Genomic DNA, 23,269 nt, shown 5'->3' with positions numbered 1-23,269 from the left:
TTTTGAAAGTTAGGGGAGATGGAGAAAAAGCTAGAATGGGAAAATGATTTTTTTTTTAATCATTTTTTCTCATTAGAGCAGAGAAGAATCATTCAAAGCATGTCAAAAATGGGAAACAATTTACTTGGGACGGTTTCCTTAAGTGCCGCAAAACTCTGCCCATTGCAACATTCTCTAATGACATTACAGCTTCTGGTCCCATCTCATCTAATCTGTTAGCAAAATCCGAAAGTCACTTATGTCAGTCTCTAATGCAAGCTAAACGAGTCTTTCCATAATAAGAAGCTTCGCAGAATTAGTTTTCGTTTGCAGAAAATTGCCATTGGGCCTGGCACTTTTATCTAAAAATTTCACTTGTGCATAAGCAAAAAACTCATATATTATTTGGTTACATTCCATCAGTATGAGCAATAACATTGTGAGAATTCAATGCATGCTAATGATATATAGAAATCCACCTGCTTTCTGATAAAATGGGTTTAATTTTCTGTTGCCCATTGCCTGCTTGGCCTTTCAGAAATTACTTATGCACAGCTATTATTAAAATAGAGGGAAAGCAAATTAGAAAGCCCACATATCTCTCTACTGGATTGAGCCAAGGCAGGGCTGTGACAGCTAGAGTCAGCGTTTTTGGGGCAGAAAAAATTCTGCTCTCTTGAAAAATTTTGCATCTCTATACAATTCTGGGCCACTGTTGTAAACGCCCTGACCTGCCTTCTTACCAAATTAACCTAAATCATTTCTATTTTTCAACATTAATGGAATCCTCTAGAGCTCTGCTGATATATATTAAAATATATTTATTGGTTAATTTGAATTCCAGCCATTTCTTCTCCTTCTTTTCCCCCCCTGTACCTCATTTCTATTATATCTCTCCAGTTTAGAGGTTTAGCATTAGGAATCTTGCAAATTAAGATAAATGCATCTGACAATTATCAGATCAAAAACAACTTAACTTTCATCAGAATATATGACTACAATTTTCCCTTCCTGATGAAAGGGAGGGGAAAAAAATGAGGACTTTCTCCTTGAAACGGTTAATTGGATTTTGAAGTACTGTACATTTCAGGGAAGTGGTACAGCTTTCGGCTGGTCTGTGACTGCCTGACAGTTTGGCTTTGCAACAGACAATGTGTTTTCATTTTTTTAAGGTCTTTCAAGTCCATAGTTCATGGTGACTTTAACTTTAATTTCTGTTAATGATATTATTTTGCTCTTTTTCGGATCAAGCTTTCATACCATGGATTTGAGAAACAGTGGCAATCCCATTAGCTTTTCCAATTGCTCCCTTTTAAAGTTGCTTGGAGCATTATTTATTTTATAATGTCTTTACTCCCAACAGCCAGAAAAAGAGTGAGAAACAATTCGAACCTGCTGTTATACCGGGAAGGTTCTTATACTCCTCGCCACGACTCAATCTGTATTTTTGATTCAAACTCATTACTTCTATCTTCCATTTGGCAGACGGTAGAATATTAAAAGACAAAACACAATCTTTTAGCTGAAGTGATTTGCAACATTAGGTTTAATTTTCTAAGACCCGGATTTTTCCTTTCGGAAATTCACACTAGTCCTTCATACCTGTAAATTTGGGGACTGTTAGTACTACAAAAACACCAACATTGTCTTAAGAAAGAGGAGCAGAACTTGAAGTTACACGCAGCTCCAGAATTGTTGAGGTGTGTGTGCGTGCGCAAAAATGGTTTCTGAAAGAATTTGGCACAAAGGAAAGTGTTACAAACACAACACAAAGGAAAATAACTGCAGGAAAATATAATTAACTTTCAGCTTAATTTTGAAAAATAAGTAAGAATAAGTAATTTTCTGCAGTAATTTCTCTTCTCAATAACATTTTCTAAGTAATTTATAGTTCAAAGCCAAGAGCAGGTCAACCCAAATGATAACAGCAATCGTCCTGGCAGAGAGTTGTGGGGCTCAAAGTGTTTACTTCTTCCTGGGAGTGGGGGGCGCAACAGAAAATAATGGAGAAACACTGCACTTACATAACAATTTCAATGATACACTTAACTGTGGTCGTTAAAATAAGGCAATATTCACTTAACAAATTACTCAGTTAGCAACACAAATTTTGGGCCCCACGGTGGTTGTAAATTGAAGACTATCTTTATTATGGACACCGCTAGCCTGTCAGTTGCTCTCCAGAGTTTTGCTACTTGAAAATGTTTCTTTCGTCTATGGAGGTTCTCAGTCATCCAGGTCATAGTTGTCTCAAAGTTGCTTTTTTCCAAACTCCAGTTGTCTTTTTTTTTGGAGGGGGGGACTACCTTTGAGTTACTTTCTGAACCAAGACTTACAAAGAGAGACTGCGGGAACTGGGCATGGATAGCCTAGAGAAAAGGAAGGCCAGAGCGGACATGATAGGAGTCTACAAGTATACGAGGGGATGTCACAGAGAGGAGGGATCACTTTATTCTTCAGGGCACCAGAGGGCCGGACGAGGAACAACGGCTGGAAGCTGACCAAGGAGAGATTCAACATGGAGATAAGGAGGAACTTCCTGACGGTCAGAGCGATCATCCAATGGAACAACCTACCAGCGGACGTTGTGAACTCCAACACCCTGGACATTTTTAAGAGAAGATTGAACTGCCACTTGACTGGTGTGCTATAAGGTTCCTGCTTGGGCAGGGGGTTGAACTTGATGGCCTTCATGGTCCCTTTCAACTCTAACAATAAATAAATAAACTTCACATTTTCTTCATGCAAACATGGTATGGTTTACATCTTTCATTTGTATGGTTCTATGATCAGTGGTGGGTCTCTTTTCACTAGTAAGGATCTTGTTTCCCTATAGAATCTACTGGTTGTTTTTTTTCCAGATTTGACACCTGGCAACCACCTGGAAAAATTCCATGGTTTTTGGAGCTTTGGAGTCCTTGGAGTTTTCTTGGCAAACGTTTTTGGAAGTGGTTTGCAATGGCCTCTTTCCTAGGACCGCGAGAGGGACTGGCTGGCTTTCTGTCTAAAACAGGACCAGAATTCCGAATTTCCCAATGTCTAACTTGATGCCTTAATTCCCACACACCAATGTAAACTCCTGGGAATCCCTTCCTAGTCTTCCTTCCTTCCCTCCTTCCCTCCTATCTATCGTTTCTTCCGCTTTTCCCTCCCTATCCTTCCTTCCTTTCCCCCCTCTCTCCCTTCCTATTCTTCCTTCCTTCTTTCCCTCCCCCTTCCTATTCTTCCTTCTTCCCCCTCTCTCTCCCTCCCTCCCTCCCTTCTTATTCTTTCTTCCTTCCCTCCCTCCCCTTAGCCTTCCTTCCTGTCCTCTCTCTTCCTCCCTCCCTCTCTATCCTCCCTTCCTTCCTTCCCTCTCTCCCTCCTATCCTTCCCTCCTTTCTTCCCTCCCTCCCTTCCCTTCCTTTCCTTCTTAAGCATCTACTGGCTGTTGTGTGCTTATCTATTTATCTATCTATCTATCTATCTATCTATCTATCTATCTATCTCTATCTATCTATCTATCTATCTATCTCTATCTATCTATCTATCTATCTATCTCTATCTATCTATCTATCTATCTATCTATCTATCTCTATCTATCTATCTATCTATCTATCTCTATCTATCTATCTCTATCTATCTATCTATCTATTTATCTATCTATCTATCTATCTATCTATCTATCTATCTATCTATCTATCTATCTATCTACAGTATCTATCTATCTATCTATCTATCATCTATCTACCTACCTACCTATCTATTAGATTTGTATGCCTCCCCTTTCCGTAGACTCGGTGCGGCTTAACCAGTTCTTCAGTTGTTTTTTCAACTGACCAGTATCCTTGATAATAATATACAGTACTTTAAAAAAACATAGGAAAGCACAGGGGAAGCTAAAGGCATACAAATAGAAACATAGAAACATAGAAGACTGACGGCAGAAAAAAACCTCATGGTCCATCTAGTCTGCCCTTATACTATTTTTTCTTTTTTATCTTAGGATGGATATATATTTATCCCAGGCATGTTTAAATTCAGTCACTGTGGATATACCCACCACGTCTGCTGGAAGTTTGTTCCAAGGATCTACTACTCTTTCAGTAAAATAATATTTTCTCATGTTACTTTTGATCTTTCCCCCAATTAACTTCAGATTGTGTCTCCTTGTTCTTGTGTTCACTTTCCTATTAAAAACACTTCCCTCCTAAACCTTATTTAACCCTTTGACATATTTAAATGTTTCGATCATGTCCCCCCTTTCCCTTCTGTCCTCCAGACTATACAGATTGAGTTCATTAAGTCTTTCCTGATACGTTTTATGCTTAAGACCTTCCACCATTCTTCTAGCCCGTCTTTGGACCCATTCAATTTTGTCAATATCTTTTTGTAGGTGAGGTCTCCAGAACTGTATTCCAAAGGTGGTCTCACCAGCGCTCTATATAAGGGGATCACAATCTCCCTCTTCCTGCTTGTTGTACCTCTAGCTGTGCAGCCAAGCATCCTACTTGCTTTTCCTACCGCCCGACCACACTGTTCACCCATTTTGAGACTGTCAGAAATCACTACCCCTAAATCCTTCTCTTCTGAAGTTTTTGCTAATAAATCTAATTAATAATAATAATAATAATAATAATGATGATGATGATGATGGTGTGACTAAGTTGAAAACAGACGCATGGCCTTAATGGAGGAGCATCTCCAAAGGGCAAGTCATCTTTTAGAGTAGTCATGAATACAGTTTTTTGTCTTGCGCGCTGCATGAGATGGGAGCCTTTCATGCCTTCTCCCACAGAACCGCTAGGAAAATTGGACTCTAAGCAAGGCTGTGACTCACAGATGAATAGAGTTCCCTTGCTTCACACCGGGGGCTGCTGCAAGATCGGTAAAACATAAGAACCCAGAAGTAGGACAAGAATTGAAGGCAGGTTATACCTGTTCGAATGTTGTTAACTCAGAACCAAAACACATTTGTACATAATGGGTTCTTCAATAAAAACAGAGATTCCAGTTTATTGTTATTATTATTATTGTTGTTGTTGTTGTTGTTGTTGTTGTTGTTGACAGTCAATTTCACGTGCACATTCAACTTTGTACAGAACAAAGTATTCAATGAGAATATTTCATTCATTCGGATCTAGGATGTGTTAGGATCTAGGTTCCAAGCTTACATCGAAAACTATAGTGCAAATCATTGCTTGCGTTGTTACCTCTGACTGACAAGAGATTGAGCAAAGTTTATTCCATCAGCTGAATAGATTTCCTGCATGAAATGAAGATCGTTACAAATATCAAGCTAAACCAAATTAGTTGTCTTCAAACACGGAGGTGGTTTTTTAAATTTTCCTTTCCCCAAATCTAAAGTGAATTTTGCACAAGCACATTTGGAGATTTGAAATGTATTTTATTGAACGGCAAACTGCTTCAGCTTCTCCTTTTCAGCTGGAAATTGAGAGATTGTTCTGAAAAAGGGAAAGCAACTTGCTGAAATCAATCTATTTATATTACGTCTTCCTAAATTGTCAAGCCGCAATTCCATATTGCATAATAAATCCCAGTGAGCGTTCAGGTCCCACAGAGTTGTCCTTCTCCGGGTCCCGTTAACTAGACAATGTTGCTTGGCGGGATCTTGGGGAAGGGCCTTCTCTGTGGGGGCCCCGGCCCTCTGGAACCAGCTTCCCCTAGAGATTCATACCTCCCCCACTCTCCTCACCTTCCGCAAGAGTCTAAAGACTCATTTGTGCTGCCAGGCTTGGGGCTATTAACTGCTTGCCCCCTGGCTGATGAATGAATGGGATGCTTGTTGTTTAAATCGGAGTGACTGATTTTTAAATGTAGCTAGGTTTTAGACCAATTAATTTTAATCTTCTATGGATGAAAAACGCGCATGGCCACAACACGCTACAAGTCCGCGAGTACCTGGCTAAACACCAGGTGCCAACGTTGCCCCCTCATTGTCCTGACGTCGCCCCAGCAGACTACTTTTTGTTCCCAACCCCGAAAGGAACCCATTTTTCATCCATAGAAAAAATCCAATCAGCTGTGATGAAGGCCTTGCGAGAGGTCCCTGAAGACGCCTTCCAAGGCGCGTACCGGTCATGACAGAATCGCTGGAAAAAATGTGTAGAGGCCCAAGGACAGTACTTCGAAGAATTTTAAGTGTTTGTGCAAATCTGTTCAATAAATTACTTTAAAAAAAATAATTGCATTACTTTTGGAACGCACCCTGTACTACAGCCAAATTATTTAACTGACTCTTAAAAAGTAGTATAATTACAAAGCAATTGCTTATATTCTCTCTCACTGTTTGCTTTTCAATCAGCTACATTAAAACATTCTTTATACTATTCATAACCATGCTTTTAAGATGGTGTTTCTTTCCCTTCATGCGTTCTAATATTATAATTGCTTTCTTGTTCTTATATTCTGTTGCATGCTGAACAAAAACCTGGTGACTATTTACATTTGTATTGTATTTGGTAAGATTGGTTTTTCCCCTAAAATAATTTGGAAAAAAGAAATAAAACAACGACTATGAGAAATCGGGAGTGTTGGAAAAATGCATATTAAGGATATTTCATTGACATGAGGATTTTTTTTTAAAAAAAATAGTTCTTTCAATTTCTTTAGGCAAGCATCTCTACTTTGTAGATAGAAATATTTTCCTGTTTAGCCAGAATCCTCCTCTGATCTACAGCATTGCTTCTTATTTTGTTCTCATTCACTGATACGGTAGTTGTTTCCTTTCTTTTCGATGTTGTTGAATTTCAGCCATCAACACATTTTCCCCCCATTTAATCTTTAACAACAGCCTCAATGTTTCTCGCCATTATTACTTTCTGAACTCCTTATTATTTTAAAAGCTTTTCTCAGAATGCTTTCCAACTTAACTTCCTGGTTGAAGCAGGCTGTTTAAAACACAATGCTCCAATAAAATATCACAACTGTACTGCAAAATGTAGACCACATGGTTTCTCCTTTCCATTTCTTAGAAATAAAGTTTTCCTAGAGTCAAATCAAATTATAATAACAAAAAATCAGACCCTAAAAGATTTGTTCAGTAATAATAATAAAAAATAGATAAGTATTGCACCACCGTGTTTTGAGTTGTCAAGTATGCTTACAAGCCGATTCCACTGTTAAATATGATTTTGATTCTATAGCAACTTGCCTCAATGACAGAACTCAAGATCTCAGTACTGCAATGTCCATACAATATATCAACAACCCTTCAGGGTACCGTAATTAGTTCTCAATATTGTGTGAAATTCGACATTCTTTGGATCACAATCTTAAGGCTCTAGTGATAGCAGAACACCAGGAATTTGAAAGTGTTTTTTTAAAAAAATGCAAGGCTTGTTGAATAGAATTCTTTATTGGCCAAGTGTGATTGCACACACAAGGAATTTCTCTTTGGTGCATATGCTCTCAGTGTACATAAAAGAAAAAGATACATTTGTCAAGAATCATGAGATACAACACTTAATGATTGCCATAGGGGTCAAATAAGCAATGGGGAAACAATCAGTATTAATAAAAATCTTAAGGATACAAGCAACCAGATACAGCCATACAGTCACAAGTGGGAGTAAATGGGTGATAGGAATGATGGGGGGGAAAAAACTAGTAGTAATATTAGTGCAGACTTAGTAAATGGTTTGACAGTGTTGAGGGAATTATTTGTTTAGCAGAGTGATGATGTTTGGGGAAAAACTGTTCTTGTGTCTAGTTGTCCTGCTGTGCAGTCTTGATGCTTGATTAGGGAAAAGTCAAACAATAATTTAAGTATCAATTGTATGTACTACTTGCTGTCTTGGAAATGTGATCAAGAATTTAAAAATATCTTTATTGACTAGGAATGTGCTGGTTTTTACCATCTCTTGAAGCTGATATTTTGAGTTGGGAAACAAATGAAAGCTGTAATAGAAACACTTGGGTAAGTAAGGTGAAAAACCAATAAAATCCTATGAATTATTATAATGATAATGATGATGATGATGATGACAACAACAACAACAACAACAACAACAGAGTTGGTAGGAACCTTGGAGGTATTATAGTCCAATTAAAAAAACTTCCTCTCATATGATGGGGTCTTATTCACTCCATAGCTCGCAGGCTTCCCAAAGGCATTTTCCTCCTGGCATTCTGTGATTGTGTTAGAGTTCAGGTGCTAAATTTTTGGCCAACATTCCTGATTTTGGAAACTGAAGTCCAGTATAATTGCTCTGCTTCTTATAGTGATATATGCATTGGGATGCTAATTCAATATGGCTCATAGTAGCATTGTGCAAAAACAATTTCTTTTGTTTTCTTATTTATACCACTAACACATTTGAATGTTATGTTTTTCATATCATATCACTTCACCAAAAGAGCCCTTCACTCCTCCACTCGAAACAGAATGCCCTACGTAAGCAGACTATCAATCCTAGGCCTTGAAAGCTTAGAACTATGACACCTAAAACACGCTCTAAGTACTGTATTGCCCACAAAATCATATGCTGCAACGTCCTGCCTGTCAATGACTACTTCAGCTTCAACCGCAACAACACAAGAGCACGCAACAAATTCAAACTTAATATTAATCGCTCCAAGGTTGACTGTAAAAAATATGACTTTAGCAATCGAGTTGTCGAAGCGTGGAACTCATTACCGGAATCAGTAGTCTCAACCCCTAACCCCCAACATTTCTCCCTTAGACTCTCCACGATTGACCTCTCCAGGTTCCTAAGAGGTCAGTAAGGGGCGTACATAAGTGCACTAGCCTGCCTTTCGTCCCCTGTCCAATTGTCCCTCCTTATCTCATATATCATATATCTTTTCTTCCTTTCATATATCTTCTCCTCTACTTTTATATCTTTTCTTTATATATAATACCTCATGTCTATCCTCTTCAATATGAATTGTGTATTGGACAAAATAAATAAATAAATAAAAACTGTGAAAGAACTGGAATTAAAAATATGCAGACATGCAGCACCATCTACTGGAATAGTGGCATTTTCTATTTTCTATTTTCTATTAAGATTCCCAGGAATATTAGTTCTTCACGTGCCAATGTTGAATGTTTGACCAACTATCTCAACCTAGAGGTGGGTTCCACTCGATTTGGACCAGTTTGGCTGAACCTGTAGCGACCCGCTGGTGATGTCACAATGACATCACGGAAACAGTTCAGTTGATGCTGGTAATTTTTTAAAACCCTGCTGCTATGCTCGGGTCAATATGTTATGTTTTTCATAATGAAATTTGGGACCCTGTAGATTATATGTCATGCAGATCTGAAATTTGGGATTACAGTGTTCCCTTGATTTTCGCGGGTTCGAACTTCGCGGAAAGTCTATACCACGGTTTTTCAAAAATATTGATTAAAAAATACTTTGCGGGTTTTTCCCCTATACCACAGTTTTTCCCACCCAATGATGTCATATGTCATCGCCAAACTTTCGTCTGCCTTTAATAAATATATTTTTTTATAAACTTTAATTAATAAACATGGTGAGTAATGATCTAAATGGTTTCTAAGGGAATAGGAAATGGCAATTTAGGGGTTTAAAGTGTTAAGGGAAGGCTTGTGATACTGTTCATAGCCAAAAATACTGTATTTACTTCCGCATCTCTACTTCGCGGAAATTCAACTTTCGCGGGCGGTCTCGGAACGCATCCCCCGTGAAAATCGAGGGAACACTGTAATTGACTTTTCCTCATTTGAGGGTTTCTTACTATGTGTCTGGCCTTCTCCAGGTCCCGTCGACAAAGCAATGTTGTGTGGCGGGCCCCAGAAGAAGAGCCTTCTCTGTGGCGGCCCCGGCCCTCTGGAATCAACTCCCCCCAGAGATCAGGACTGCCCCCACCTTCCTTTCCTTTTGCAAATCACTGAAAACCCACCTATGCTGCCAGGCTTGGGGGACATAACTGACCCTTAGCTGTTTCACTTTATGTATGGTTTCATTGGATGGTATGACTGTTTTATAATGGGTTTTTATAATTGATTTTAATATTAAATTTGTGCTTTGTATTTAAAGCAGCCACAGATTAATCTAGCTCTTCTTCTGCATTTTCAGGAAGGTGTTTTATGTTTCTATATTGGTTTCTTCTGTTATTTTGTTACTGAGTTGCAATCTTCTCTAATTTTATTTTAAAAGGGGGGGAAGAAAACTTAGTTAAAACATAGATTGTTAAAAAGAATGAACGTGGTTGTATGATTTACTCAAAAGGCATTTTCTCAAGGATATTAACTGAGAAATCCCTTTGGAAAAGTTTTTATAAAATCTGAATTCATGCAGTGGCAACATTGAACGGTTGGCTTGCTAAGATCCAAGTTGTTTCCAAAATCCAGGGCCAAGTTGTTCAAATATTAAAAACTAGATTCTTTTCCAAATTACTTTTGAAGCCCCATAGAACTGGTTGCTTCTTGTCTTCTTTTGGATATATATGTGTATTTTTTATTTTATTTTTTATTGCTTGGTAGTTCTCTGCATTTCCTGGTGGTCTCGTATCTGAATTCGCTTTAACCTACAGCCCTATCGCCCCCAGCTCAGACAAAACCAACGAAGAGCTGCCACCTGATGAGCTCGAGCACTACAATTCCCATCAACCTCGACAACCCCAACGGTGAGTGACAGCGGCTGCAACTAGTGAAGAGGCTGGGGAGGAAGGCGGGAGGGAGGGTAGCGCGCGACCAGCCGGGGGGGGGGGGGGGGGCGGGACGGACCGGAACTCGAAGCTCCGCGCGCGGCGGTTGCCCAGGCAACGCATCCCCACTGTTGCTAAGGCAACCAACGGCGGCCCGGCTCGGCAGCCGCGGCGGCCAAATTGAGGCGGGGGCGCCATGAGCAACGAAGTCCAGGGTGGGGATGCCGGCGGCGCCAGTGGGAGCGGCGTCCCCGTCATCGGTACGGCCGCTTTGGTGCTGGCCGAACTCGAGTGGAACGATGGATTCGCCATCCCCGTGGCTAACGAAGAAAACAAGTCGCTGGAGGAAGAGGCAAGGGGCGGAGGAGGGGTGGTGGTGCAGGCGGGGGTTGTTCAAGGCACAATTTATTTCGTTGCAGAGTCTGGCAATGAAGACTGCATAGCATAGCAATAGCATCTATCTATCTATCTATCTATCTATCTATCTATCTATCTATCTATCTATCTATCTACCTTCCTTCCTTCCTTTCCTCCCTCCCTCCTTCCCTTCCTTCCTTCCCTCCCTCTTTCCTTCCTTCCTTCCATACCTGCTTCCTTCCTTCCCTCCCTCTTTCCTTCCTTCCTCCCCTCCCTCCCTCCTTCCTTCCCTCTCTCCCTCCCTCCTTCCTTCTTTCCCTCCTTCCCTCCCTACCTCCCTACCTCTTTCTTTCCTTTCCTTTCCTTTTTTTCTCTTAATTAGATTGCTATGCTGCCCTTCTCCTGAGACTCAGGGTGGCTCACAACATATCAATACAAAACATCTGAAAAATCTAATATTAAAACACATCAAAAACTACAATGCTAAAAACATGTAAGTTAAATTCTAAAACCCCAATATATTTAATACTATTCATCCACATTCATACTATCATTTAATCGTAGGCCGGGGGAGATGTTAAAATTTCAATGGCCCCATGTCTGCTGGCAGAGATATGTTTTTAAGGCCTATTTAGACTTACATACACTTACAAATGCTTTACAGCCCTCTCTAAGCAATTTACATAGAGTCAGTCTATTGCCTTCCAATAATCTGGGTCCTCATTTTGCCGACTTTGGAAGGATGGAAGGCTGAGCCAACCACGAGCCTGATGAGATTCGATCTGCAAAACTGCTGGCAGCAGAAATAGCTTGCAGGACTGCACTCTAACCACTGTGCCACTGAGGCAGTCCAAAGAAGACCGAAAAGCCAAAAAAAACCAAAAACCCAATCCTGGCTCCTCTCAAGATGGCTAAGGCGATGAGGCAGCATCCACCTTCTTCATTTATATTTCTGCCCAAGAACAACGAAAGTGTTTCCTATCTTTTAGGTATCTACAGTGAAGTTGTGCGGCTGTTAATTTGCCCAAACAAATTTGCCTGAGGTTAATACGGCACCAGCATTCCTCCTTCCCTGTATGTAACTCAGGATATCCATTAAGATATCCTTATTGCCCCCTGCTTTGCTTTTCCCTTCTTCTTAGCTCCTCTGGATCGCTCTCCTTCCAACCAGCTCTAATCATAACCATCATCATGGGGCAGAAGAACCGGAGTTGGGTGGCACACACATCTGCAATAAATAAGAACAATAGCATTTAGACTTATATACTGCTTCATAAGGCTTTTACAGCCCTCTCTAAGTGGTTTACAGAACCACCATATTGCCCCTGACATTCTGGGCCCTCATTTTATCCACCTCGGAAGTATGGAAGGCTGCGTCAATCTTGAGCCGGTGGTGAGATTTGAATTGCTGAACTTCAGCTAGCAGTTAGCTGAAGTTGCCTGCAGCGCTGCACTCGAACCACTCCAGCTCTTATAACAATCTGCACATTGAGAAAAATTCCATCTGAATTACAAAAGGCAAATGCTGCTGTTTGGATGTGCGCATATACTACGCAGGTACATGGTGATACTCTAGGGTTTTTGGGGAAGAACTTCAAGCATAGGAAGACTAAGATCAGCTTCAAGAACCGGTAGCTGTGATTTCATATTGTGGGTTATATTATAATAATTCTGTATTAAATGTATCCGCTGTCCAGTTAAGGCTCGTTCACTTTCCAGTTCACTAATCCAGACTCGGGTGGCAAACCTGATTTTCCCCTGGTTTGACATCTCAAACCTGATTCAGAACATGGTCCATTTTGTTTCTATGTGAATGGAATGGAATAGAATAGAATAGAATTCTTTATTGACCAAGTGTGAGGGAAATGTGTGACAGTGCTGAGGGAAATGTGTGACAGTGCTGAGGGAAATATTTGATTAGCAGAGTGATGACGTACAAGAAAAAACTGTCATTGTGTCTAGTTGTCTTGGTGTACGGTGAGTGAAGTTTTTAGGGTAGGAGTTGAAACAATTTGTATCCAGGATGGGAGGGGTCAATAAATATTTTCAGTGCCCTCTTTTTGACTAATGCAATATACAGGTCCTCAGTGGAAGTCAGGTTTGGCAGTAACTGTTTTTTTCTGCAGTTCTGATTATCCTCTGAAGTCTGTGTCGTTCTTGTTGGGTTGCAGAACCAAACCAGAAAGTTATAGAGATGCAGATGACAGACTCGATGATTCCTCTGTAAAACTATCAGAAACTCCTTGGCAGTTTGAGCTTCCTGAGTTGGTGCAGAAAGAACATTCTTTGCTTTTTTGATGACATTTTTGATATTAGGTGAGCATTTTAGGTCTTGAGATATGATAGAACCTAGAAATTGAAGGTCTCTACTGTTGATACTGTGTTGTCTAGTATTGTAAGAGGTGGTAAGATAGGAGGGTTTCTCCTAAAGTCTACCACCATTTCCACAGTTTTGCATCTTTTCAGTTCCAGATTGTTCTGGTTGCACCACGAGGCTAGTTGTTCAACCTCTCATCTGTATGCAGTTTCATCGTTGTCTCAAATGAGACCAATCACTGTTGCATCATCTGCAAACTTCAGTAGTTTAACTATTTTTCTATTTTTCTATGTTTCTATTTGTTTTACTGTACTTTTTTTTTTTAAAAAGCACAGTGTAAGAAAAATATTAATTTTCTTCCAAATAATCCCTGCAGAGGTTTATCTCTGCAAAACAAGAATATTTCCACTCTACCATGGTCTTATTGTTTGTATACTTCCATTTTCTGATATTTTGTAACATTCAATGTATTTATCTTTGTTTTACAGTTGCAAAAGTTGCAAAAAGAAAAAGCAAATTTGCAAAATCAGTTGTCCGACTATGAGGACCGAATTACAGCAATGTCCTCACACTTGAAAAATGTCAAACAAGAATTTGATTTGACACAAGTAAGTAGTTATAGACTTTGTATGTATTATTGTAAGTTTATCGCATTACACAACTTAATGAGCAGTGATAAGCATTATAATTTTAGTACATGAAATATGATTCAAAGCAGATATGCTAAGTTGGTGTATGAAATTTACTCTTATGCATAATTATTTGAAATTAGTCACATAGTGATACTGACTGGCTTTTAAAATGGAGCTTTACTATCCCAAATCAATAGAAGTTATACTTTTTCACCTTTATAAAGGCACTTGTTATGTCTTTATATTCCATTTATTCTGGGGAAAAATCCATTTGTATTGATAAAATCTATAGGTTCATTTCTGCTTCATATTATCTACCAGTAAAGTTTATGAACAGAGGCATAATAATAGTATATATTTTGGTATATACATAACTGAAGTTTAAATGCTTACAAGATGATAGCTCCTAAAACAAAAAGGAGCTTGGTTACATATTGGATTTATTATGTTAGTTCAAGATAGATATTACCTGGGTGAATTTGTGTGGGAAAGGAATTTTGCTATTTGACAATATTTTTGCTTATTTATTAAATGTATATGCTGCCCAACTTCTCTATAAAGTGACTCTGGGAAGCCTACAGATTGTGAAAAGATAGATAGTAAAGCAATTAAAATATTAAAACTATGCAAATTAGAAATTTTTTATTTCTATATGCAGATGCAAAAATACTGTACATAAATACCTGCCAATTAATAAATGCATTAAAATCATTAGAATGTTCACTTGAGTCTTAATTCTTGGCTGTAAATTTATATGAATATAATTAATTCTATTTTTCTTCTGTTCTGGGCTACAAAAAGCTACAACAATGGATTGAAAATTGCATCTCAATTTTTTGTGTTCCAAGAATTGCAAACTGATCTGAGAGAGTCAGTGCTGATTTCTTCTTATACAAGATGCATATGTTTATATAAATACTAATTAAGAGGCTTATTACAATTATACAACAACATTCCTTGGGTATTTTGTTTTAAATCCTTTTAAAAATGTCTAATTTAAACAAGAGAATGAAACTTTAAAAGTGGTTTAGGGATTATAATTGCTCACTAAACTGCCAAAGTAATGAATGACCTTTGTTTTAAAGTGTCTTTTCAGAGCCAGGCAAAATGAAATAGAAACTGAGCTACATTTTAAAGCTGTTGCAGAGAGAGAAGGGGGCCGCCTGAAGTCTGAGGTTCAAAAGCTGGAAAATGATTTGGTTTCACTAAGAGAGAAGAAAAATAGTCAGGAAGTATGTTTTAAATATTTCATTGTGCACCTGAAAAATACCTTGTCAAAGACTATTCCTCCCTCAACTCTTATTCATCACATGCATTGCTCAAAAAAAAGCAAAATAACTGCATGTATTAGTGCACCAATTAATAATAATAATAATAATAATAATAATAATAATAATAATAATAATAGTGGTTTTGGAAGCAGTCATTTTAGAAGATGGAAAACTGACTCATAATTTTCTCTTGGTCTAGCAGTCAATTGGTCTTATTTTAATTGTCCATATGTTATCTGTTCTTTTTTAATTGGACATGCCAGAAATTGAATTTGGAAGCTAGGGCAAAATATATTTCATATCCTGGAGTTGTAGCATATAGGAATTAAAAATAATTAAATCAAAGAATCTTTAGGCAAAGGCTTACCCAATGGGATGCCTCTTGAGTGAACTTCACGGGGTTCGCAGTCTAGAAGGTTCCATTCTGGGGAAACTGGATTTAAGTTTTTTTTTTCTTTTTTATTAAACTATTTTTAAAAACAAAAGACAGAAATTTATACAATTTCCTTCTTATCAACATTTTTACATAGTTAAAACATTTTTGGATTTAAGTATTTTTTCTTATTGCTTTCCCAATTTTAAATTTTTTCTCAGGAAAATGACCTCAGTTACATCTGATTATTTTAATCCAGAGTCTTCAAACTTTACAACTTTAAGACTTGTGGACTTCAACTCCCAGAATTCTGGGAGTTGAAGTCCACAAGTCTTAAAGTTGCCAAGTTTGATGACCTCTGCCGTAATCTATAGAAATCCTTCTTTGAATCAGTATTTAATCCTTCATATTGGATAATAAGGTTTGAAGTTCTAGAAATTCTAGAAAACTTTGGAATATTCCAGATCATGTCAATTGTAGTGTGTGATTTTAGAATAATATCTGGATCACTACTGGAATGGCAAATTGAGGGAACCCAGAACAACAAAACATTCTGGAGTTCCATAGTGTTTCCAGATAGAATGTGTTAAGTACTTTACTTATGTTGTTACTGTATAGATACCTTTCATTTTGTTTAACATCAGAGTTAAATACTGAAAAATAAATTATTCACATACTATGCATTCATGTTTAATAAACCAAAATTTATTATTTATATGGCACATAAATGTGGCTTTGTTCAGACTGTTTTTGAATTACTTGGTGACAAATACAGAATTGTAAGATACACATTTAATTGTGCCACTGTGTAAGCTGAAGGGTTTTTTTTACCAGATACCACACATAAATTTGTAACAGTGTAATAATAACATCATTATTGTTTTATTTATTTATTCATTAGATTTGTATGCTGCCCTTCTCCGTAGACTCGGGGAGGCTCACAGCAATAATAAAGACAATGTAAAACAAATCTAATAATTTAAAAAACACTAAAAAACCCATTATTAAAAGCAAACATACACACAAACATACCATGTATAACCTGTATAGGCCCGGGGGAGATGTCTCAGTTCCCCCATGCCTGATGGCAAAGGTGGGTTTTAAGAAATTTACGAAAGGCAAGGAGGGTGGGGGCAGTGAATATTGCTTTCATCTTATACATTTTTTTTTCATCATCAATATTAGAATAATGTTTTCAAGCTGAGTCAGAAATTGGAAGTCTTAAGGTGCCAAATGAACTGGGACCAACAAGCTTTAGAGGCTTGGTTGGAAGAATCTGCTCATAAAGACAATGATGCACTTACCATCCAGAAATACGCACAGCAAGATGATGGAAAATTAAGAGTATGTATGTTACATTTCACATAAAGTTATAAAATATGCCATTCTAATTTTATTTTGATGGAAAATATATTGTACAATAGCATCAGGTTGAGGCATTGTATCAAATTAGCCAGGACATGGAAGATGTGTGGATATCTAAAAACATATTGTTTCTATTTTTTATTTTAATGCTAATATTAAAAATTCTGAAGTTGAACAGAACATCTGAGAGTTAGATTATTCATTTTTTTTGCCATGTCTCCAGATCCATGGTTTCCTACTGAAATTATCAGAAGCAAGCAACAATTTAGGTTTTACCTTTCAAATATTCAGCTGTCGGTATGGGACTAGATCAGCAGGGAACTTGCAATTAGTTTCTCAATTGTCATCTCCTTGTATTAATTGGCAAATTGGTGGGAAATCTATTAATAGCTTTGGAAGCCGTAGTTTTTACAGACATGATATGTATAAATTAGAAATTACTTACTCTTGCAACAGATAAACCAGATAACATGAAATGAAGCACAATAACTGTTGGAGAAATTTTGACCATATATAATATAAAATGCTGTTATTGAGTAAATTGGATGGAATTATTCATCTCCCCAGTAGCTCTCTATTTAAAGCAATTTATAATAAGGTTCAAACAAGGAACTAAAATAGTCACCATGGCATAGGGCCTGGGTATTTGAGGAACCACCCGTCTCCCATAGTATATTCTGTATGTACTGTCTGATTCAGTCTGGCATGGTTGGCATGTTCCAGGTTTCTTCAATTAAACATGGCCATCTACACAAGACCCTATAACAGTAATGGTGAACCTTTTTTTGCTTGGGTGCCAAAAGGGTGAGTGCATGCCCAATATTTTAATTTATTTATTTATTTATTTTGTCCAATACACAATACATACTGAAGAGGATAGACATGAAGTATTATATATAAAGAAAAGATATAAAAGTAGAGGAGAAGATATATGAAAGGAAGAAAAGATATATGATATATGAGATAAGGAGAGACAATTGGACAGGGGACGAAATGCAGGCTAGTGCACTTATGTACGCCCCTTACTGACCTCTTAGGAACCTGGAGAGGTCAATCGTGAATGTTGGAGGTTAGGGGTTGACACTACTGAGTCCGGTAATGAGTTCCACGCTTCGACAACTCGATTGATAAAGTCATATTTTTTACAGTCAAGCTTGGAGCGATTAATATTAAGTTTGAATTTGTCCCCTTGTTCTTGTGTTCACTTTCCTATTAAAAACACTTCCCTCCTGGACCTTATTTAACTTCAGATTGTGTCCCCTTGTTCTTGTGTTCACTTTCCTATTAAAAACACTTCCCTCCTGGACCTTATTTAACCCTTTAACATATTTAAATGTTTTGATCATGTCCCCCCTTTTCCTTCTGTCCTCCAGAATACAATTATGCATATACACTATAATTTTGAAACTTCAGAACCCATGTTTTCGCACCCCCTGGAATGTCGACTCATACCCACAGAGAGTACAAGCACTTCCCTTTTGTAGATGTTACTCCTTAGATTTGAACCACCTTCACCCTACTGGTGTTTGGAAGGGCCCTGAAGTTTCTTTGAAGGCAAGCATAACTAAAGCCCTCTTTTCTTCTTTTCATTTGGTCCCCTCTGGGCTAGTTATCTGTGCCATTTTGGGATGATTTTTTGTTGAAAAGAATAATCTTGATAATTCTGTATTTTCAGAAACTGAGTCTACAGATCGAAATTATGACAGTTAATTCTAACAATAAACGCAGGATTCTTGACAACGAACTTACAGAGACCTTAGCTGCTCAGGTTTGTTCACAAGCACATTTAGAAAATTAATGTGAAGGTAACATTTTAAGGGTTGCTTGTAAGTACATTATTTTGCTAACTGATATTATTCTCTTTCAGATTGAATTGGACAAAACAGCCGATGACTTTCGCAGAGTTCACCAAGAAAGACAAGACCTTATTCGACAGTGGGAAAATACTATAGAACAAATGCAGAAACGGGATCAAGAAATAGATAGCTGTGCCTTGGTAATTTTTTCCCCCTTGGATTTTGTTTCTGCATTATTTATTTATTTATTTATTATTTATTAATTGGATTTGTATTATGGAATATCATCTGACCTAATCAACTTTCCTATATGTATGTATGTATTTATTTATTTATTGGATTTGTATGCTGCCCTTCTCCGTGGACTCGGGGCGGCTAACAACAGTGATAAAAAACAGCATGTAACAATCCAATACTAAAACAACTAAAAACCCTTATTATAAAACCAAACATACATACAAACATACCATGCACAAATTGTAGAAGCCTAGGGGGAAAGAATATCTCAGTTCCCCCATGCCTGACGGCAGAGGTGGGTTTTAAGGAGCTTACGAAAGACAAGGAGGGTGGGGGCTATTCTAATCTCTGGGGGGAGTTAGTTCCAGAGGGCCGGGGCCGCCACAGAGAAGGCTCTTCCCCTGGGTCCCGCCAAACGACATTGTTTAGTTGACGGGACTCGGAGAAGACCTAACTGGTTGCTGGGATTCGTGCGGCAGAAGGCGGTCCCGGAGATAATCTGGTCCAGTGCCATGAAGGGCTTTATAGGTCATAACCAACACTTTGAATTGTGACCAGAAACTGATTGGCAACCAATGCAGACTGCGGAGTGTTGGTGTGACATGGGCATATTTATGGAAGCCCATGATTGCTCTCGCAGCTGCATTCTGCACGATCTGAAGTTTCCGAACACTTTTCAAAGGTAGCCCCATGTAGAGAGCATTACAGTAGTCGAGCCTCGAGGTGATGAGGGCATGAGTGACTGTGAGCAGTGAGTCCCGGTCCAAATAGGGCCACAACTGGTGCACCAGGCAAACCTGGGCAAACGCCCCCCTCGCCACAGCTGAAAGATGTTTCTCTAATGTGAGCTGTGGATCGAGGAGGACGCCCAAGTTGTGAACCCTCTCTGAGGGGGTCAATGATTCTCCCCCCAGGGTAATGGACGGACAGATGGAATTGTCCTTGGGAGGCAAAACCCACAGCCACTCCGTCTTATCAGGGTTGAGTTTGAGTCTGTTCACACCCATCCAGACCCCAACAGCCTCCATGCACCGGCACATCACTTCCACTGCTTCACTGACTGGACAAGGGGTGGAGATGTAAAGCTGGGTATCATCTGCATATTGATGATACCTCACCCCATGCCCAGTATATGTATATAATCTTTGACAGCTACTCTAAATTGCGATGCAATTTATTCTGAGGTGCACATTTGGTGAGAAAAAAGACAGGACTGTTTTCCTAACTTTAGTTCAAATGTTTGAGGTCATTTGTTTTATTGCCTATTCATTCATTCATGTTCTGTCGATAGCTTTTAGCACAGGCAAGAAGGGCAATCCGTGCAAAGGAAAGTGTTCTTAAAGACAAAGTCCAATTTTTGGCGAATGAGAGTGGGAACAACGTAGAGTACGAGAAGAGAATTTCCATTGCTGACCGACTAGCTGCCAAACTGAGATTAGAATACCAGACAGAGGAAAATAATAGAGATGCACTTCAAAATGAGGTAATTTATGCATTAACTGATATATTAATAACCATCTTCATTATCTCTTAGATCAGAATTTATGTGTAAATATTTTGTTAGTACTAATTTTGATTGCAGTGTGAGAAAGGGAATCACTTAGAATAGAAATAAGAGTAGAGTTTGAATAAAATTAATGTAAGGATTGTTTGCTTATTGTGCATTCACACAAAAGCTTTGGATGACAATGCTGATAAAGACATGGATGCATGATAAAATTAAAGAAAATGTTTATGCTTCCAAAGTATTATTTTTTTCCAGGATCAAATTATTAAACTGCAAAATTCTTAAAATATTTTTAAAAATAAAATATCTTTATTTCCCAAAAGGACAAACAGCATTGTTCTTTATGAACAACAGAAATGTTCCTTATAAGTTCACTTCTTTAATTGTTTAGTTGGACACACTGAAAGCTACTGTGGATGGGACAGCTTCTGAATTAGAATCGATGAGAACGCTTGTAGCCAACCTTAAGAAAGATATCCAGGACAAAACCTTAAGGTATGCATTAATTAAATACTTTAAAAAAATCCTAAAATAGATCTTGAGCAATACTGTACTAGGTAGGTTGATTGCCATCTACTAAACAAGCAATTTCTTTGCTTCTTCATTTACAAAGCTAACTTATCTGACTATGTGCTTTAAATGTTTTATATTTATGAGATAGCTTAACAGCTACAGTCATGTAACATGCTTAATTTGACTATTAAATTAGTCCATTTCTTGTGTTAACAAAGTATATTTAGCCATAAAATATTTAACAAGCTAATAAGCTAAATCTGACCAGATTTAGTCTGCCGCACTATATTAATGCACCATTTCATTTTAACTGGCTTAGTTAAATGTTGGACGGCATGTAGCTCAGCGGTTAAGATGTCAGCTGGAAAGCTGGCAGCCCAGGTTTGAATCCTGAGTGCCACACAATGAGATGAGCTCCTGTCCTTACCCCAGCTTCTGCCAATATAATTTAATTTTTTAAATTTTGTCCAATACACAATAATACACAATGAAGGTAGTAGAGGACACATTCAAGGAAATAAAATTAGAGAAGGGATAGAAGAGATATAGGATAAAATAAATCAATGAGAGAATAGAAGAAAGATAAAGGGATAGAAGAGAAGATATAGGAGATATAGGAGAGACAATCGGACAGGGGTCGGAAGGCACCATGCAAATGTGAATAGATAAATAAGTACCACTTTGATGGGAAAATGATAGCACTTCTTGAGTTCATGAAGTGTTAGACAACATCTTCTGGCATAAATGTCTGTTTTCCTTCCATATTCCATCTCTTCTTTTTTTTCATTAAGGAGGAGAGACAGATTTATTACATTTCTTAATTAATAGTATTAGTAGCCCTTTCTGCAGGGCAAAATGTCTGCTTTAAGATTCACTGTAATATGGGTCAATCCCATAACATAAAATCTTACTCTTACAGGCAAAGAGGCCTTTGAGTTGGATTGATGTAACTTTCATTGCTGATTTTAAGTAGATGCTATCTCTTTTCAGATTACTGTTATTTTTAATTAGCTATCTTGAATATCCTGGAAATGGATAGTTAATAAATAGAAATTAATATTATCTAATTTCCCTTCCCAAAGTCAATATTAATATGGTTTGAAGACACAAACAAATTTCCATCCAGTATCTTTTAATGATAGCTTTTTAGTGCATTATAAAATGAAATGAACTTATTTTTAAAATGTCCTAATAAGGTCCTTGAACCTAATAAGCAAGACAATTTTCAGTCATATGTGGTTTTTAACTATTATATGAATAATTTTAATTTCTGTACCGTATTCAGAATTTATATGTAATACACTTTTTCACTTAGGCTAAACTTGATTAAGGACCAGAATGAAACTCTCACAAATAAATTGAAATTTGTGACATTCCAAGCATTAAATGAAGAAGAAAAAGCATGCAAAATGGAGGAACTACTAAAAGAGAAAGAAAAAAATTTGAAGGTAAAAACACGCTTTCAAAGATTCCTGCAATCTGTTTGGTTATTTCTTTTTTAAGTCAGCAAAATGTTATTGAAATAATTGTTTTCAGTTGATTTAGCCAAAGTGGTGGAAACCAGAAGCTACAGATATTGCAGGCTGTAAAGCTATCTGTTATTACTATCATGTAACATGTAGGATGTACTAACAATATTTTATAGAAATTACTCTAAGAGTTACTTTAGAATGTAGAATGTGCTTGACTTGCAGGCATGTAAAATTTATTTAATGTGCATTAGCTATCTGCAGGTAATTCTTGACTTATAACAGTTTGTTTAGTGAACGTTTAAAATTACAAAGCACTTTAAAAAGTCACATATGATAGTTTTCCATACTTAATGACCATTGCAGCATCCCCATGATCAAAATTCAGACGCTGGGCAACTGGTTTATAGTTATGAAACAATTGCAGTGTCACAAGGTTGCGTGATCACCTTTTGCAACCTGACAAGCAAAGTCAATGGAGAAGCCGGATTCACTTAAAATCCCTGTTACTAAATTAATAATCAAAATGATTGACTTAACAAGTGTGGCAAGAAAGGTCATAAAATGAGGCATGATTCATTTAATAAATGTCTCACTGAGTTCAATTATAGTCCTAAGTCAAGGATTACATGTACAGATCCTTAATATTTAAAAATGAAATGGATGGAAGTCAATTCAGCATACATGTGTGTGTGTGTAAATAATGTAGTCAAACCTCTAGGTATGGGTGACTGATAATCAAGATAATGCAAGATAATACCGTGTTTCCCCCAAAATAAGACCCTGTCTTATATTTTTTTGAACCCTGTAATAAGTGCTTGGCCTTATTGCCA

The 23,269-nt window shown here is 37.7% G+C and overlaps 1 protein-coding gene across 4 annotated transcripts in view; it reads left to right on the top strand.

The window, feature by feature from the left end:
• The first annotated feature begins 10,664 nt into the window (after nt 1-10,664).
• The window catches only part of CCDC39 (coiled-coil domain 39 molecular ruler complex subunit), a 34,020-nt gene continuing 21,415 nt past the window's right edge, over nt 10,665-23,269 (top strand). Inside the window, exons 1-9 of one of the 4 annotated variants that reach the window (XM_070753677.1) lie at nt 10,665-10,951; nt 13,762-13,881; nt 14,991-15,137; nt 16,735-16,893; nt 18,590-18,682; nt 18,782-18,910; nt 20,239-20,430; nt 20,846-20,949; nt 22,283-22,415. In XM_070753677.1, coding sequence (XP_070609778.1) covers nt 10,796-10,951; nt 13,762-13,881; nt 14,991-15,137; nt 16,735-16,893; nt 18,590-18,682; nt 18,782-18,910; nt 20,239-20,430; nt 20,846-20,949; nt 22,283-22,415 — 1,233 coding nt within the window. In that variant the 5' untranslated portion in view covers nt 10,665-10,795. Of the gene's footprint in view, nt 10,952-11,301; nt 12,514-13,761; nt 13,882-14,990; nt 15,138-16,734; nt 16,894-18,589; nt 18,683-18,781; nt 18,911-20,238; nt 20,431-20,845; nt 20,950-22,282; nt 22,416-23,269 lie in introns of those variants that run through there. The other 3 variants (XM_070753678.1, XM_070753679.1, XM_070753680.1) reach the window with 3 other exon arrangements.

This window comes from Erythrolamprus reginae, chromosome 5 (genome assembly GCF_031021105.1).
Source record: "Erythrolamprus reginae isolate rEryReg1 chromosome 5, rEryReg1.hap1, whole genome shotgun sequence".
NCBI classification, from domain to species: Eukaryota; Metazoa; Chordata; class Lepidosauria; order Squamata; family Dipsadidae; genus Erythrolamprus; species Erythrolamprus reginae.
This window is presented reverse-complemented; position numbering and strand designations above follow the sequence as displayed.